Source organism: Anabas testudineus, chromosome 3 (assembly GCF_900324465.2).
Source record: "Anabas testudineus chromosome 3, fAnaTes1.2, whole genome shotgun sequence".
NCBI classification, from domain to species: domain Eukaryota; kingdom Metazoa; phylum Chordata; class Actinopteri; order Anabantiformes; family Anabantidae; genus Anabas; species Anabas testudineus.
In genome coordinates this window covers 4,502,020-4,520,381 of record NC_046612.1, presented here as the reverse complement: position 1 = coordinate 4,520,381, position 18,362 = coordinate 4,502,020, and the positions used below count along the sequence as shown (strand labels likewise).

At 42.0% G+C, this 18,362-nt stretch overlaps 2 protein-coding genes across 3 annotated transcripts; one reads left to right on the top strand and one right to left on the bottom strand.

Moving 5' to 3' along the window:
- Positions 1-3,245: 3,245 nt before the first annotated feature.
- On the bottom strand, positions 3,246-5,362 carry mis12 (MIS12 kinetochore complex component). The gene is made up of 2 exons (XM_026377709.2): positions 4,939-5,362; positions 3,246-4,222 (listed from the first exon to the last, which is right to left on the bottom strand). Exons 1-2 carry the CDS (start codon positions 5,356-5,358, stop codon positions 3,953-3,955), a joined length of 690 nt encoding a protein of 229 aa, XP_026233494.1. The 5' UTR covers positions 5,359-5,362; the 3' UTR covers positions 3,246-3,952.
- Positions 5,363-6,162: 800 nt separating this feature from the next.
- Positions 6,163-12,302, top strand: ppm1g (protein phosphatase, Mg2+/Mn2+ dependent, 1G). 2 transcript variants are annotated; one of them, XM_026378827.1, is made up of 14 exons: positions 6,163-6,290; positions 6,561-6,698; positions 7,374-7,443; positions 7,890-7,975; positions 8,082-8,211; positions 8,458-8,569; positions 8,886-9,088; positions 9,203-9,384; positions 9,478-9,609; positions 9,864-9,966; positions 10,384-10,515; positions 10,700-10,829; positions 11,593-11,692; positions 11,819-12,302. In XM_026378827.1, exons 2-14 carry the CDS (start codon positions 6,588-6,590, stop codon positions 12,017-12,019), a joined length of 1,692 nt encoding a protein of 563 aa, XP_026234612.1. In that variant the 5' UTR covers positions 6,163-6,290; positions 6,561-6,587; the 3' UTR covers positions 12,020-12,302. The 2 variants fall into 2 exon arrangements, with proteins under 2 accessions (XP_026234612.1, XP_026234613.1); XM_026378828.1 differs by having other exon boundaries at positions 6,163-6,308; positions 11,819-12,019.
- The last annotated feature ends 6,060 nt before the right edge of the window (positions 12,303-18,362 follow it).

Sequence of the window (18,362 nt, the reverse complement as noted above, 5' to 3'; positions counted from 1 at the left end):
TATTTTTGCTTGATAAATACCATAAGTGCAGTAAGTGCAGATTAATGAGTTAATCAATTAATCAATCCGTTAACAGACGGGATTATCAAATAATTACCAAATGACCACATCATTATTCTTCTATTGGAGTAGTGCAAAGTAACCAAGAAGTTACTATTAGGACATTTGAGCACAGTAGGCTGCTCACAATAGCATCATCCAGTGTGGACAGAAGAATCAAATGAATTCATGAACGCAAGCTGGACGTCATGACGTGTCATTATTCAGTAATACTGTGCCTCAGTACAATTGAGGGCAGTGTATAGTTAAAACATTCATTCCATTTCATTAAAGTATCAGAAATTATAATACAACAGTATAAAAACAGTATTATTGTGAAAATGAGTACAGTCATTGTACTGCTGGTGTTTTTCTGATACTCTTGTACATTTGCTTATACTTAGGATCTGAAATATCCCACGACTGCTCATTTGTCAAAGAAGAGAAACGGAAAACGTGCAGATGGTGAAAAGACAGCAAAAGGAAAGAAGAGCAGTTTAATCAGTTCAGGAGTTTGCTCACAAAAAGAAGAGGAAGAAGACTTCTCTTCAGTAAGGGTGTTTGGAACATGCCTGAAAAAACATTTCACATGTAAACTGAAAAACTTATTCCTGGTGCAAAAACTGTTTAGGACAGCAGTGTGAACGCTAAAGACACTTTCCTCACCTCCCCTGAAACACAAACACTTTCACTATTTAAACACACTCACTGACACTTGTTTGGCTCTCGCTCTTGGTTCTTTTTCCTCCTCACTGCTTTATTTTCTTGCTCTGCCAGGCGCTCGCAGTGTGTTCAGCCAGTAGACAGCTGTATACAGCTGTGTCCTCATACTGTTTGACAACATCTTTAATAGGCCTTAAAATGTTTAACACAGAGACAGAACAGCAGAAGACAGCTGTTTCACTTTTTAAGATAATAATATCCTCCTCCTCTACATCAGACCAGTTTGAAAGTAGTCTACAAGCTTCTCACAGGTAAAACCAGCTCAAAACAGCTTCACTGACCAAACTAAATACATGTGAATGGTAGATATGAGGTGGATACAATCTGAATAACAACCTCTATGCAAACCACTCTGGTTTCAGCACGGGTTGTTCTAGAGATGGCCCTCCTGACGTCATGGAGACCCTTTGGATAGAAGTACCAGATGCTCCTGTTCACACTCTCTAAACTGGGAATCTCTAATACAGTTACAGGTGTGAAGCTTAGCTGACCTTATCCTCCATCTCTTGGACATGCAGATTTGCCCTCTGCATTGGCTTCAATGCAGCAGCTCATCTCATCTTTAAATCAGCCAAAGACAACACATCACACCATAGTTCGTATGTGCACCGGTTTTCAGTGGCTGCTTCAACAGCACCCTCCAATATCACAACATTTTAACAGTTTAACAAGTGACGCCCGATTCCTTTACCTACACCAGTGTTTATTTAAAATTAATTTTACAAAGACATCTCCCCAAACAGAGTAGAGTCACAGTCTGGTCTAATTATGAAAACAAGACACACAAACAGAAATAATGGCCAGTTCTCACACCTCTCCATCTGGACTGATCATTGCTAAAGTTAACCACCACAAGCAGATGGGGCTCACACACACACACACACACACATATCCCAGGAATGCTAAAACAAATGTCGGCTGTTTACACTGGACCTGTTGCTGTTTATGTACTTTCTCTCAGTTCCCAGTGGTGTTGTTGTTGTTGGGGCGGTAAATCTGACAGATGAGCGATCATATCACAGGTTCTGTCGTGCCGACAACTATCAACAGAGTGGATCGGAAGCATGGGTTCTAATAGTTATGTTTTTGGATCCAGCTCCAAGTTGGCAAAAAACCCAGATTTGTTAAGTTACATTTGCAAAGGAATTCATGTTCTGTTTCCTTAGAAATTCTCTGACACTACAGACACAGAAATGAAAAAAAAAAGCTAACACTTATAAACAAACATGTTGGAAGGATGTAATATTGGATGGAGGGTACTGATGAAGACAACAAGGGAACATCAAGTCCTTAGTTTAAATAATAAAAACAACCTATATCCGTTCTGCAGACTTATAACACATCCCTGTTTCTGCCGCAGTTGCTCTATAACAACTTTATTACAATATATTACCATCTAAACATTTTTTCAAGTCAAAGCTATTTTGAAATAGCTGGGACAGAGGACTGAGATGCAACAAACTGGACAAGACAGAAGGATAAAGCAGCAGTGCCCCTCACAGGGGCATCCATGTACCTGTGAAAACCCAGATGCATTATTTTAATAACTGGTGAATATAATGCATTATATAGCACAACAGATGAACCATTTATAGTGCTATATATGACACATAAATAACACTGTATCATAGAAAATATACATTCTAGTGTTACTTCAACTTCCTATAATACACAGATGCTGCCCCCTACTGGTTACTAAGTTCAAATGGTCAGTTTGGCAGAAAGTAATTATAGTTTTTTTTTTATTCCCCTTGGGGAAATTCTTGTGGGCAGACAGTTGTATTTATGTACCAGGGGTTTGGGGTTCAGGGTAACCGGGAATGGAACCACCGACCCTGGGGTTTGTAGATGACTGCCACACAACCCTTTCCTGTGTGTCATTAGTTTCACAGCAACATTCTGACTTTAGCACAATTATAGTAAAGTAACAATAGATATGCAAGTGTCCCAGTAAGTCAAGACCATGTTAGAGCGATGCACAAAACCAGGAAAGAAAGCTACAAACAGATCATGTGTCTATTTTTTGTTGTTTTGCATCTTTTTCTATTGTTTTCTGTCTCTTATGGTTGTTGTGCCTTCATTTGGCCGCTGTTTGGGCTACTTCTGTATGGTTGTGGTCACAAAGTGTCTTTTAACTGAACACTAAGTACAAATAAGTATAAATAAGAAACATAAGCTTCGGTTCAACAAATGTCTACCACATTCAATTTTTATCTAGATGCAACACTATCAATCTTAAGTTTGTATTTCCTTACAATGTCTGAGTATATTCAGTGATATAAACATGGTACAGATTTAAGCATGGATCGTGTGTTAATATGCAGAGAGCGCCCTCTGCTGCAGCTCTTCAGGGGGTGAGCACAACATGATGAAGTCCTCAACAACCAAGGTTGAGAAAATGGAGTTGAGTTTTCGAGGATGAAATTTAAACCACATAGTGTAGGGTAGTAAAACTGTGTACATGGCAGAAACTCACACAGAAATACATTCACATGTTTTATTATTTACAGGACACAGCTGTGTAAAAGGTAAATATGACTAATATCAGCTTTATACAAGATAACTAAGCTTTATAATCAGGTGTCTAAGCGACATCAGCAACAAGCACGGATAAAGTAGAAAACATTTTTACAAGGACATCAACATGAGAATCAACATGAGAATTTGTTTCGGTGCCTAGAAACTGCACCAATGGCTGAAGGGACCATTAGATCCAAGTGCAGAATCAGCTGCAAGTTCTGGATTTTACAAAGCTGTGGACAGTTTTAGTAAAAAACAAAACAAAAAACACAACAGTTTTTAAAGGTAAGGTGGCTCACAATGTTACAACATTACTCTCATGTCAACCATCACAAGCAGATGGGACTCACACTCATACCCATTCCAGGAAGGCTAAAACTAACTGTTTACCCAGGACCTGTTGCTGTTTATGTACTTAATCTTTTTGTTAAAAACTGATTAGATGATGACATTTTTTGGCAATACGTTCAAGTCTTTTCACAGGGAATGGCTGACAACACCAGCGGCCAACAATGACAGTCACACCTGACATAAACAGCTTTTTAATCTTGGCTACAGGTCTCAACAGAAGCCATGTGGCTTGTATCTTCCACATGAAGTAAAACCTTTAAAGACCTTTAAAGTATTAGAGGAATGCCTTTCACAATATTTAAACCAATATGAGTTCAGTTCAGTGAGGTGCTTTGTTGCAGACCTCCCCGACGGCCTCCTGGAGCTTCTTTACCGACTCCATCACCAGTCTGAAACTTTCATGGAAGTTGCCGTTACCTTCCTTCACCCAGGCCGCCTGCAGCTCTCTGATCCACGCCAGAATCCCATCCAGCTGCTTCTGCGCCTCCTCCTGTTCCTCCAGCTCGGCCAGCAGCATCTGTTTGGCACAAACTTCCGCTTCATAGGCTCTCTGGAGATCTGTCATTGATGACTCCAGCTTCAACACCTCCTGGTTAAAGTAGGACCATAATCAAATTACTTAAAGATAGAATAGTTTAGTCCTGTTGAAGAAGCTAGCACCTTGTCAGTGACTTCACTGCCTGCATGGAAGGCCCAGATGAACAGTATTTTACCTGTAGGCTTGTAATTCTCCCTTTGCAATGAACACAAACTGTAGACGTTCATGTCTACATTTCAGCCACCTTGAATAGGAACCCAAAAAACTCTTATAGCAAGAAGTCAGTTAGATTCAGTCCGAAATAAAGAGCCTAAATAAGCTTGGAAACACAGGACGAACAAAGGAGGGCACATGAAAATAGATCATCCCGATCTCTTCTATGAGCTTAATGATTCTTGGGTGATGAGTAGATTTAGTATGTAGGCATGTGGTGGACTCCTGGACCTCAGTTTTTACAGGTCCTTGTACTAGTAAAGTCCACACTCCTTGTTATGTGCAAACATACAGTATATGTGTAGGTTATGTGAGGGTTCAAGCAGACTGGGATCAAATCATGTGGGTATCTCCCAAAATCTGTTAAGTTACATACATGCAGAAGTTTGTTCCCCAGAGGAAGCACGTTTTAAAGACTTGGTTAACAGTTTACCTTTGCAGTTTTAACGTAATATTAAAAGAAATCAACTCCAAACATTTGCTCGCTGACATAGTGTTTAGTAAAGTGTCATCTCCTGCAGTGTGCTCATTTTAAATGCTCCTTCTGCACCCACCTGTGTGCCCTGGGGGTAGCTCCTGTGGGACTGGTCCTCGGGCAGCAGCACATTAGGCGGCACCGAGAGACACCGGTTCACCAGCAGCGCCTCCATCCGCTCCGACAGCTGCTTGAACCGCTCCTCGAGGTACTGCTGCAGTTCTCGGCTACACTCTCTGGCCTTGGCCCGGAGCTGCTCCTCGGCCGCCTCCGACTCCCCTTTACCGAGCTGCCTCACACACACCTTCTCCACCACGGGTAAAATGTCGTACAGACAGTCCTGGAAGGCGCTGTAGACCCGCAACATGCAGGTCTGTGGGGTGAAGCCGAAAAACTGAGCCTCGTAGAGTTTCAAAGTGGACTGAGAGAGACCGTCCGCGTCCTCAGAGACTTCTCCCCCGACCTCCATCTCCGTGGGTTCCCGGGTTTCCCGCGCCATCTTAAATAACTGACGTTGGTTTGGCTTCTTCTTCTACGTCTGCTTCCTCATCTCCTCATTTCCAACACCCGAAGAAGAAAGTGTAAAGCGCCACCTACTGTAGCGGAGTGTAGCTACCACAAGTGTACAAAAACTCCAAGTACTCTGTTCTTATACGTACTCCACAATTCATTACTCAAGTTTAAATACGCACTACATATATGTACGTACTCCACAATCGTACTCAGTTAATACCACTATATGTACGTACTCAACATAGAATAATACAAGAATTCCTTTTTACACTCATCTGAAAACGCAGGTGAAAACCCGTTTAAATTGTTCGAGTCTGTTTCAGATTTGTTTCACATGTTCCCTATAAATAAGGTTTCTGCAAAAATCTAAAATGTTCAGCCCTAATTCAAAATCCAAATGTCTAAGAATTTATTTTTGACAAGTCATCCACCGTTCATTTAGGCTAATTTATTATTATTAGTTTATTATTCATAAACTCTTCAGTAGAAATAAAAAAACTAATGTTACAGTCCAGGGTGCACCCCGCGCCCCTGGGAAGGATAAGCAGGTAGGATAATAAATGGATGGATAGATCGATGTTACGGACAATAAAAAGTAAATTAAAGTTTTTTTTAATAGACTGGTCTAATCGTTAGCTGGTGTTTGTCGCCAAACAATTCAAACAAATCGGAAAGATTTGGAAAAATCTGCGAACGTAGAAATAAAATTTAAAAAACGTGACATTATGACGCAAGACGCACGTTCGGACACGCCCCCCAATTCTAACGAAAGGCGCATGCGCGCGGCTGACTTCCTCCACGGCTGCTGCTCCTCGGTCTGTGTTGATAGCGGCTCTCGCTCCCACACGTGTAATCATTCCTATGTGAATCTCCCTCGTTGGGACCTGTTTATAAGTTCATCCTGCTCCGTCAGCATAGGTAAATTAACCGTCGGTGGTGAGTGTTTGCTTTACAGCTGCGTAGCTTCTCGCATGGCGGGGGCAGAGGTTACGGCTGGGAGTTTAGCCGGGTTGGCTGCTGTTAGCACGGGGATGTTAGCTAGCTGATGCGTCTACTTTTTGTTGTGGTGTTGCTAACGTTAGCTAGCAGACAACCGTAACTATTAGAGGCTGGTGACACTAAGGCGTATGTACATGTTTTTATGTGAAGCTAAAAGGTTTTGTTTCTTCTATGTCGTCTTTCTTCCAGGTGTAAAGCCATAGAAAACCGACAACCATGGGGGCTTATCTTTCGCAACCGAACACATCCAAGACCTCCTCTGATGGCGGCAACAGCAACATAAGCTACGGTTTCTCTGCCATGCAGGGCTGGCGTGTCTCCATGGAGGTGAGGCGGAAAAACGAATGAGGGGATCAAAGACAACCATGTTGCCGCTCTGTTTCCTGAAGTGTAAATGTGCCTTGAATTGTAAATGGCGGGATTAAAGGGATATGAGCATGGCCTCTGTTTGGGTTTGTTTGTATTGGGCTGCTTGGTGACTTTCCAGAGATCATTACACTGGTAAACCAGCTTTTCTCTCTGCTTCAGCTGAAGTGATGGATGAAATTCATCCAGTGCATCATCGGAGTGTGTCCAGCAAACCGGCTTACATTGTAATCACTCTTCCACAGCATTCGAGAGCTTGCTTGAACTCTTGTGTCCTGGCTGGTGAAGAAAGTACTTCACTGCAGCTGACAGCATTTGAACATCTGTTGTCTTTGTCTCTTTTTGTTAAGTCACTTCCTCACATGAGTAATTTGCGCATTATGGTCTGCACTTGTACAGAGCTTTTCTACCTTACTGGTACTCAAAGCACTTTTATACTGCATCTCGTTCACCCATTCTCACACACAAGCACACACACTACTTGGGGTTCTAGGGAAATTGTGTATGCATGCACAATTTCTACATGTGAGGCTCATCAACAGTTAGTGAACAGAATGTCTGTTTTAATATTTTTACTAATCACTTTTATGTGTGTGTATTTATTTTTTTGTGCATTCTCTGTTTGTTGTGCCACAGGATGCTCACAATTGTATCCCAGAGTTTGACGAGGAGACAGCCATGTTTTCTGTTTATGATGGACATGGAGGTAAAATACACACATACTGTACAGTGGAAACAAAGTTATTTTCACTTCTATGGGTCACTTTGTTTTAGTTTCGGTTTTAGTGGAACTTTAGAAGGCAGGCTTCTTTGAAATATGAGGAAGCATCACTCTGTTTCCTTCATTCAACCTCTTCAGTACAGTTTTATCTGTCTGGAGCCGTTAGTGTCTCACACTCAAGGTCCTGTAAAAACTTACGAACCTGTTTATACTGTAGAAGAACTGTATTTCTGGAAGTCAGTTACCAAATAACCTACATCAATTACAAAAACGGGTTGTGGGCCATTTGTTTAAAAGCAGTAATTGAAACTGCAGCTCAAACAACACTACCCATATGTCCTTTTCAAAAACAAGAGTCTCGCACACCTGTCTGAGTACTGTGTCCAAACACATGCCTTGGGAATATAATATAACCTGATGTTCTCGTTTAGGCGAAGAAGTGGCTCTGTACTGTTCCAAGTACCTTCCTGATATCATCAAGGAGCAGAAGACATACAAAGATGGCAAACTGCAAAAGGTGAGAAGCACTAGAAGCCACACCACGAAATACTCATTTTAAACATGTTTGATAGAGCAGCGATTTCCAGAATCAGAATGCACACCTTTGTGCATGTTGTTTTCAGGCTCTGGAGGATGCCTTCTTGGCCATCGACAGCAGAATTACCACAGAGGAAGTTATCAAGGAGCTGGTCCAAATCGCTGGACGGCCCACGGAAGAGCCACCTGTTGAAAAGGTGGCAGAGGAGGATGACTGTGAGTTCATCATTACTAAAATTTATATTTTGATGTTTGGTGTGGATGCCAGGAATCTAATCTGGACATACAGCATATATAAAAGTATTTAATGTCATTATTCACGAAAATGGCATTCAGACAACCGGGCATGTGAAAATAAAACAAAATGGCTGAAGACATGCTGAAGTGTGTTTCTGCGCGTTGCTGATGCATTAAAACAGATGACAAATTCTAAGGGAGTTAATGTTTCTGCCCTCCTCGCAGTGGACACAGAGGAAGCAGCTTTGCTCCACGAGGAGGCCACCATGACCATAGAGGAGCTGCTGGTACGCTACGGACAGAACCGCAACGCTATTAAACATGCTGCTGCCATTAGGTAACAGACACCTTGTTTGATAGTTTGATACAGGGATTAATATTTTATGTCAGTTAAGTAATACTTTAAGGTGAACTTGAACTCTTGAAAATGTTGTTTAATGCAAAACGATCTGGTAGAGGGTAAATATGCATGCCTATGAGAGATGAGATGTGGTCAGTAAAGCTTAGATCATCAGTAAACGTACTGATTGTCAGTGAATAACTGTCTTTATATGAATGACAAAATGACAGGACAGAATCAACCTTACAACATCAGTGAGTCCAGCTTTCACCAGCTAACACTTCTTTATTTCCTCTTTGTGTTTTGTTCCTAGTGCGGCTGCTAAGAAGGCATCCTGCTCGCACCCTGAGGCCTCTGCGGACAAAGGAGTGGGTGAAGAAGGACAGAAGAAGGAGGGGTTGAACGGAGAGGTGGAGGAAGAGACCAATGGGAAGACGAAGGAAGGCAAAGGTGCAGCGTGCAGCTCTAAGCTGCGAGCCTGTCGGAGAACAGGAGGAGGTGAAGGCAGCAGCGCAGGTACCTTTCTCATTAAACATCTTCACTTTATTATTGTTGTCATTAACATTACTGTTCTTATTTTCCTATTATTACTTCTTTTGTTGATCATAGTCCACTGCTTCTCCCTGACAGCAGGTGACTGTGGAGAGTCGGGAAGCTCCAATGGAGAAGAAAAGGCTGGTAAGGCAGAAGGAGATGATGGCCCATCCTGTTCATCTTTATCCCCGAAGGCTGCAGGAGATTCAAAGTCCATGTTCTTTGATGACAGTGAAGAGTCAGAGGAAGGAGAGGAGGAGGAGGGCAGCGACGAAGAGGTGAGAGCAGAAGACCAGAATAGATTTGGCTGCGACATCTCACTCACTGTGAAAAGCACTGTGATAATTGTTTTGTTTAATTATTTTTATTAGGATGGTAGCGAAGAGGAAGAAGGCGACAGCAGTGAGGTGGATGAAGAAGAGGATACAGAAGAGGGAGAAGAAGATTCTGAAGAGGAGGAAGAGGAGGAAATGTGTCTACCTGGAATGGACGGCAAGGAGGAGGTGTGTAGAAACCAACCTGGACCAGTGATACAAAGTCTTATAGAAATGTTGGTGCATCCTAACTTTTTTTTATGAATCTGGTGATATAGGGGCTATTGGAAGCAACTTTAATTATGAAAGTTCCCCAAGCGAGCACAGCTCAGTGTCTAGTGGCACGGCCATATAGCAGAACCTGTTTCAGTTTCATGTACAGAGTGGCATTGTAAATATGTTGACATGAAGTTTTATTTTGTTCCCTGTTTGTGTTTTTGCAGCCTGGGTCAGACAGCGGCACCACAGCTGTTGTGGCTCTGATCCGAGGAAAGCAACTGATCGTGGCCAATGCTGGAGACTCGCGCTGTGTGGTGTCTGAACGTGGTACGTCAGAGTTGTTCACTTTAATTGAACGGTTTGAACATAAGATTAATTTTTTTCGAAACTAATAACTAATTTCAGTGCCTAAAAACTCAAATTAACTAATTCCAACTGGTAAAATAAACCAAGTATTTCATAATCGGATTCAAATCTCTCTAAGCTTTAAACTCACCCTCTACATCTTTGATGTTATGTGCAAGGAAGATTGGCAGTGGTATATTTGGCACCCAGCTTTTGTCGCCTCGTGGTTTCCACGTCATCTGCAGTGAGTGAGGTGGATGTCAGGCTCCCAAGCTGACAAATAGCCTGTGTATTTCCACATTTTAAAAGCACAAGTTGCAGTTATATGCAAGGATGAAATGCAAGGTTTTGTGGTAACGTGGCATGAATGGTGAGCTCTCCCCTCCTGTGCTGCTGTAGGCAAAGCCGTCGACATGTCGTATGACCACAAGCCAGAGGACGAGGTGGAACTAGCTCGCATCAAAAATGCTGGCGGGAAAGTGACCATGGATGGACGAGTCAATGGTGGACTGAACCTGTCCAGAGCTATTGGTATGACTTGTGTGTGAGTTTTAAACTAGTCTCTAGTGAGGATGTTCAGAGTCTGAGCATAAGTATAAATCAGAATTAAATTCAGTAGTAGCTCCTGGTCAACACAAATATTTTCTTTTTTGAGTTCACCTCTTAGTGAATGAGATTCTTTTAACAAGCTGTAAATCTGGACTCTTGCTCTCAGGTGATCATTTCTATAAGAGGAACAAGGCTCTGCCCCCAGAGGAGCAGATGATTTCTGCAATGCCAGACGTCAAAGTTCTGACACTTAATGAGGATCATGACTTCATGGTCATTGCCTGTGATGGCATCTGGTGAGTAAGGCTTTGTTCAGTCTGACTATGTTGTAGTGCAGCCCCCTGCATTAAAACAGTGGATGTGCATGGTGGGTGAAGGTCAGTGTAGGTGTGCCGTTTAATTACTGATGAGAATGAAACACGATTGGGGAAGTCCTGTTGCAGCATGTGTTTTAAAAAGTGGTGAAATGATTTTAATACTCCCAGACAGCACTGTAAAGTGGTCACAGTAGCAACAGCCTCTTTTTCGTCTTCAGAGCCGTCATCAGAAATCAGTCCACCAGGAATGTGTGCTTACGTGTACAGGATGCCAACACAACACCCTGTCTGATGACACAGTGTTAAAGTGCAGAAAAAGTTGAACCAGGTCCAACTTTTTCTGCAACACAACATGTCATAAGAAACAAACGAGAAAGGGCTGGGTTTTTTTCCCCACGTTTTGAAACTTCATCTAAATGCAACCTAACAGCAGAGTGTGCTTATACTTTATTTTTAGCTTGAGGTTTATTCAATCCACCAAGCTAAAAGTCCCTAATGCAACAATAAATCCTCCCTAATGAAAGTGATAATGTTCCGTTGTTGTTGAAACTGTGTTAAACGGGTTGATTCAACTGTGTGACTATTTTGGATGGATGTAGTTAAACTGTTCTGAATTAAGCCTTTTATTTTTTAGCTTAGCCTCACGCTGTTTGGCTGGCTTTAGATGTTTCACATAGTTTTTATTTTTGATTTGTAGTTTACCCAATGATAAGTCCTCTCTCTATTTTTTACCTGTGTGCAGGAACGTGTTAAGCAGCCAGGAAGTGGTGGACTTCATCACGGAGAGGATCAAACCAGACCAGAGCGGCAAAGTCAGAGCTCTCTCATCCATAGTGGAAGAGGTGAGAGCTCTTGTCACACACCGAACACATGCTCATTATGACCATATTAAACATTAATGTATATAGACTCCGATCATTGTTCGTGTGTGTGTCCTTAACTTCACATCCCATATGCCCTCCTCACAGCTGTTGGACCACTGTTTGGCCCCCAACACATCTGGAGACGGAACTGGATGTGATAACATGACCTGCATCATCGTCACCCTGCGGCCACACCCGACCACCGCTCAGTCAGACGACACAAAGAAGAGGAAGCAACAAGAGGAGGCCGAGGGTTCGGAGCCGGAGGAGAACGGAAACGACAGCAAAAAGGCTAAAAGTGACTAATGGAAAAGAGAAACCATCCCAGATGAAGCAGCTGGTCCCAGGCCACCCCAGAAACACCAGAGACTCATTCTGTTCAAAATTAAATCCTTCTTACCTCACAAACATCAGTTCACCCTGACAGAAATCACGAATGCTATACATATGCTCGAAGATCAGCTCAGAACTAAGGTCATCAGTATAGTTTTTGTTTCTGTTGTAGGTGGTTTCTCACTGTAACACCACCTCACACACAGTTGTTTCTTTTGTTTGCGTTCATTGGAAAGAAGCTGGACACATTTTAAAACTCTCTTGAAAAACAGCCAAGATAAGCAGGATACAACATAGTTTTCCATATTTTTGTACCCAGAAGGAAGATGCAGGACGAACCAGCCTTTGGAGATTGGTGTGTATTTCTAAACCTTTTAGAGATGCCTCACCATCTCTGCAGATTTGTGCTGCGTTCTGTTATTGTTAAACGTTTTCCACTTGACGGTCAGCTTTTGATGTTCCACGATGTGACACGTGCAGTTTTGCTATAGAAATCGTGCACGTTAATTCAAAACTGCACAGTGCGCTCTGTAAGGCGGCCGTTGTATTTCAACAAAGTGCCATTTAAAAACTGCAAATTTCCTCTATAGGCACCAGAACCTAGAAAAGGGGCTTGAAGTGGCTGCAGATTAGCTTCATGTAAATGTAAAATTGCCAAACTGAGAGGGTCGTTTTTCTTGCCCAATTGAAGAACCGAGCTCTAGAGAGACTGCGCGTGGGAGGTTGGTGTTGCACTGAATGTGTTGGTATCCCGTTTCAGTCTCCTCTGTTGTTGGCTTCTTATTCTGAGTTTGAGGTTTGACTCCACTACTCGCAATGAGAGGAGCTGACGGATTCTGGGGTACTAGTCCAGTTGCTCTACTTTACAATTTGTATTGTTTTCTCATTAGCACCAATTTAAACATGAGGATTTTTCTTTTTCTTTGTTTTTTTTTTTTTAAGTCGGTCTTTCTGGTCACACAACACCCCAGTATATCGCCACCATCCTGCTGCCTTTGTTCTTTTCATTCCTGCTTTTTGTGTTGTCTTGATCAAAATCTAAATTTTCAGACAGGGAAAATGCGCCACGGTTTTTGCGAACTTGTGTACTTTCCATCTGTCAGATATGACGGCAGGGAATTGAAGGAAAGTCCTGCGTGTGTTTGTGTCCACACAGAGCGGTGGTGTTTAAAGCCCTAGACCAGCGCTCCACACACACACCTCTTCTCCAGGACTCTACCTTCTTCTCTCCCTGTTTCTGTCCCCCATTTCTACTCTAACACCTTTTTAAGACGCGCTCTTGAACATGTATTTTAAGTAAAAAGAAAACATATTTCCACTCAAATGTTCATATTTTTCTTTTTGAGTGGAAATACAATTTGAAGTTCAGAGCACCAAGACTGTAACTGCTTAGAAGATTTTCTTTATTTGCAGAGGTCTCATTTAAAACCATTGTGTGACTACGTTTGTTTCTTGTGTACTATCTCGTCACCATGCCCTTTTTTCTGTACATAGTTTTTTTTCAATACTTGTAATTGTAAGTCGATGTGACATTTTTGGTGGAAACTCTTTTGACACCAGTATGTAAGTACATACAAATACATTTTTTTAAATAATGACAAATGCTTTCCTGTGTGTTTCAGTAGGACGCTGTTTGGACACTACAATATATGATAAATAGATTTTAGTGAAAATAGATGAAGCGGCACCAGCAGCACCTATATGAGCCACAGTGATGTGAAATGTATGTAGTATATTCATGTTCCCCAGAGGATAATTTCTTCACCATCAGTTCAAAATGTCCATTGGTTTAATTAAGCACATTTACTTAAATACTGTACTCAAGTTTTTCTACCTTACTTGAATTTCTGTTACTGCATACTTTTATTCCACGACGCTCGTTTGATTACCACTAATTACGTTTCAGAATCTGATTAATAAAATACAGTCTAATCATTTATTGATCCACGTTGTGAAACTCTCAAACTACTCAGCAGCATATAAAGTAATTTAAGGGTTTTCTGTACCCTGACCCTCATTAATTATCTCAGCCTATTCCCAAGATTTGGAAACTGGCAGTTCATCCTGACAGGAAGATGAATTTTTACCAAATTTCATGGCACTAAAATCCAAATGTTTAAGATGTTTTCATATAAAACTATGATGATGACAGCAGAGGACAAGTGAGGGTGATTAAGTGATGGGGATTCATCATCTGAGGATTGTTAATATCTGATTGAAATGTCAGTGCAACCCATCCAGAGGTATTTCAGTCTGGACCAAAGTGGATGACACTATCATCCACAGAACTATACTCATCACAGTGCTAGAGAAAATACAGACTTTGACGTGATGATGGATCGCCAAAAAGATTGAAATTCAAATGTCAGAACACTTTCCTTAAAGCTAGAAAAGGGAACTTATGTAGAGCTTTGATTTGTTTAAAGCAAAGTTTTGCTTTGTGCAGCAGCCCATGAACACAGACACTCCTGCAGATGGCAGCAAAGACATTTGGAGCATCTGGTTTTGTACAGCATTATAACATTGTGTGTAGCCTGTGTTTGGCCATGTGTAACCACACCTCTTACTCTGACAGCTGGGATTGGCTCCAGCAACCCCCTTAGCGACCCTGAACAGGAAAAACTGATAAGATGACGGATGGATGGAGAACCATGTGTCCTGAGGGGCCCGAGAATCGGGAGGGTTTCACACAACCACAGGGAACAGCTGCTGATTTAAGTGACAAACTAATCGGTTTGATCCTAAATGACAACCTGCTGTTGTACAGTAAACTTAATGACCATGGAAACGGCAAAGCAAAAGAGGACGACAGACTTTGGTTCCCATCAGCCTCAGGGCCTCTGTCCTGCTCCGTCATTGGCTGCTGCTCCACAGTCCTAGTGGTTGCTCCGCTCCCTGAGGATCACTGTTGCTGCAGGAACAATAGAAAGCATGAGAGGAAACACATACTGTCCTTGAAATCTAAAAATGTCATTGCAGACAGACAGACACCAGAATACACACATTTTCTCCCCCTGTCAAACAGGCAGGATGTTTACTGCTCTCAGTGTAAGTTAGCAGCTCAGTGTGTAGATTCAGTGAGTATGTGGAAACTTTATTAGTCTCGATGTTTGTTCTCATGCTTACACAGAATTAGAAAACACAATTATCTGTGTGATTAAATCTACTGTGTCGTTTTTCTTGGCCAAACATCAGGATCAACGTGACTCACTCCACACCAGACAAAATGAGAACATCAAATCACAGCTGCAAGCTTCTTTAAAACTGTTTACTGAAGGGTCTTTTTCTGAGTCGCACATCTCCAGTCTGCATTTCTGTTGCTGATATGTGTAGTGTGTTCTGTTCTGATATTTAATAACAGGCACATGGATTTAAATGCACTCTGGTTTAAAGCAAGAGGAGCCCAAGGGATCAGGGGCTCTAGGGCAGTACTTCTTTGTGAAGTGTGTTTTAATTTTTCTTGTTTGTCACAGAGCTCAGTTAAAGTTGCAAAACCTCACACAAAGTGGTGCAAAACAAGCAAAAGAAACATAAAATGGCCACAAACAGTTGAGAAATGAACAAAATATGACACAAAATAGTGGCTTTCATTTGAAGTTTGTTATGTGTGGGTAAGTTAACTATCCAGACTTTAAAAAGGTCTTAACCGTTGTATTGTGTATTTCTACACTAACAATTTTCTCCTGGATGTGTTTTACTTATTCTCAGATACTAAGACCACTGTAGAAAGCTGAAACAGGCAGAAATTTAACTGCAGTAACTTTTAAAAAAATGCCTCTAAATGGCAGCTTCTATGGAGCTCAATGGTGGCCTTGTCCAGCGGTGTGCATGTATGGGGGGGTTACTTCTGTCTCCAGCCTCTTAAACTTGACTGATGGCTGTGGAAGAGAACCACAGGAGTCCGACTAGACCTGCAATTGTACATACAGAGCAGTGTGTGTCAGTGTGCGCTTCGTCTAGCCAACAGATCTTATATAGAAAGCTAGACCACAATAGGAGGTTGTAGTTAGACACAGTAAGCATTCATCAAGACTCGCACAGTCTTTTTCGATATCCTGCTCTCGCTCCTAAAACTGTGCTGACCCCGTTGCCCTCACTCTGCACAGTGTTCAGCTAACGTCCCGCCACATGCACAGACACTGCAGCAGCCGCAGATGTGCTGTTTAACTAATCTTTTTGAGAGTCACGCACATTACTAATCATAATGTTTGTGCAGCACCAGGTTTCCATGGTGGAGAGGAGGTTGTGTGGCTCACAGATAAATTACTGATCCAACAAACTCAACGAAAGACCGGGGGCCCAGGAGATCAGAGGGCCCCTGAATCAGAGCTTTTCAAAAGTGCCTTTTAAAATGTCTTCTTTAGACAATAAACAATAAAACTACCAAAAAAAATTATGACCCACCCCACAAAAAACATAATAAGAGACAAGAAAACTACTAAAATGACCAATGTACAATGACCGCAAAAACACAAAATTCCATAATTACTAAAAACACACAATAATTGAGAGACAGAAACGTTCCAGATGTCCTCAGTAACTACTGTCTAATGAATTTTCATTGAGGATCCAAAGAAACAAAACATACAGTAAGTAGTGCCCACCTCATTCTACCTGTACAAAATCTGGCTGACCAATCCACCAGAGCCCCTGTCGATCTGTCTATCTATCTATCTATAGACAAACCATGTATCTAACCCTCATTGCCTCTCCACAGGTGTGCCACAGGGCTCTGTTCTCAGTCCAGGTTCTATCATGCACTCACACGCCTTTTATTATCATTGCTACAGTGTATACCGCTGAGACACTGACTCTACTGTCTTTACACATTTCTGCTTGTCTCTGACATCTCTGCTTTAATCAGATGTCACAGCACACAACCACAATCAAACCTCTCCAGATGATGCAAAACTCAGCAGCAGGTCTCGTGTTTGATCCAAAAGAACAGGCTTGAACACAGAATCAGGAGAAGCTGTTCATCGTTACAGCTGCGACCACAAGGAAGCCCTTCTGAAATTCTAGCTTTAACGCAGAAACCACGTCTCAGCTAACAAACAGCCCTGAGCTTTGAAGAAGTGAAGCAGAGGAACAAGAGCACACAGACATCACAAGATCCTCCTGTAATCAGCTAGACCGCGTAACAAGGAGACTCTAAAAGACAGATCACACACACACACACACACAGGGGATGTATCTGGAGCTGACATGGTTATACATCCTGCTACAAACAGAACAGCTGACTGTGACATTTTCCTACGTCCACTGTGCGTCGACATCTGTAATTCATCAGCATTTTTTTCTACCCTAAGCTGTAGAAAAACACCCTACATCCTTTTTCGTCGTCCTCACTTCCCTGTCACCTCCCTTCTGTCCCTCATCCCATTTTTCTTCTCCACCCACTGTCACTTCCTCCACCTCCACTCTTCCTCCCTGTCTTCTGAGCTTTCCTGTCCTTCCTACGTCCTTCCTTTCCGATCACTTTGTTTTGTCTCGATCCCTCTCTTCCTGTTCTAGGGTTCCATCCTTCAAACTTCAGATCTCGCAATGGAAGGTCACATGGGATAGAAAACACATTTCATGAAATACAAATAACAGTGGAAAAGGGGTGAAATGCAAAAGAGGATTTGTATCAGTAAGTGAAGCTTGAATATGGGAAAGGGGAGGAAACATTTAATTGATTTTCTATGGTAATACACACACACACACACACACACACAGTGTGGCAGACATGCAGTGAGCTTGTATGTACATCTGGACAAGCAAAGTTTGCAGGTACAGTTATGTGCTAAATTTAAACATTAAGTCAACAGCATTCAGGAGTCATCAGGGCAGCAAGTTCAAGACCTGAGACACTGATTCATTGTTCATCCACACATAAGCATGCATGCAGGATTTGGTGCACACACACACACACACACACACACATCAGGACATCAGTATGTACATTAGACAAGGTGCAGAGATAAGAGAGATGTGGAAACAAACAGCTGTCTGATTAGTGGACATAGTGCAGCTCTTACATCACCTAACGTTTCTTCACTGCCTCATTCTGTCTAAGTACTGAAATGTTCTAACCTAACAACAAGAAAGTCCAGTTGCCACGACTCAACTTCCAGATAACTTCACCTGGATGATTGAAAATCTTCACCGACAACCTGGGCCTGGGCATTTAGATTCTGTCATAAGTGTCTCAAAGTGGTGGACCCAAGCAAAGGAAGCTGTGATACAGTAAAGATTTACTGTAATGTGGAAGAAAAAATAGAACAAAGGGAATCAGAAGGGAGGGAAACACTAAAGAAGAGGCCCTGAAGAGATG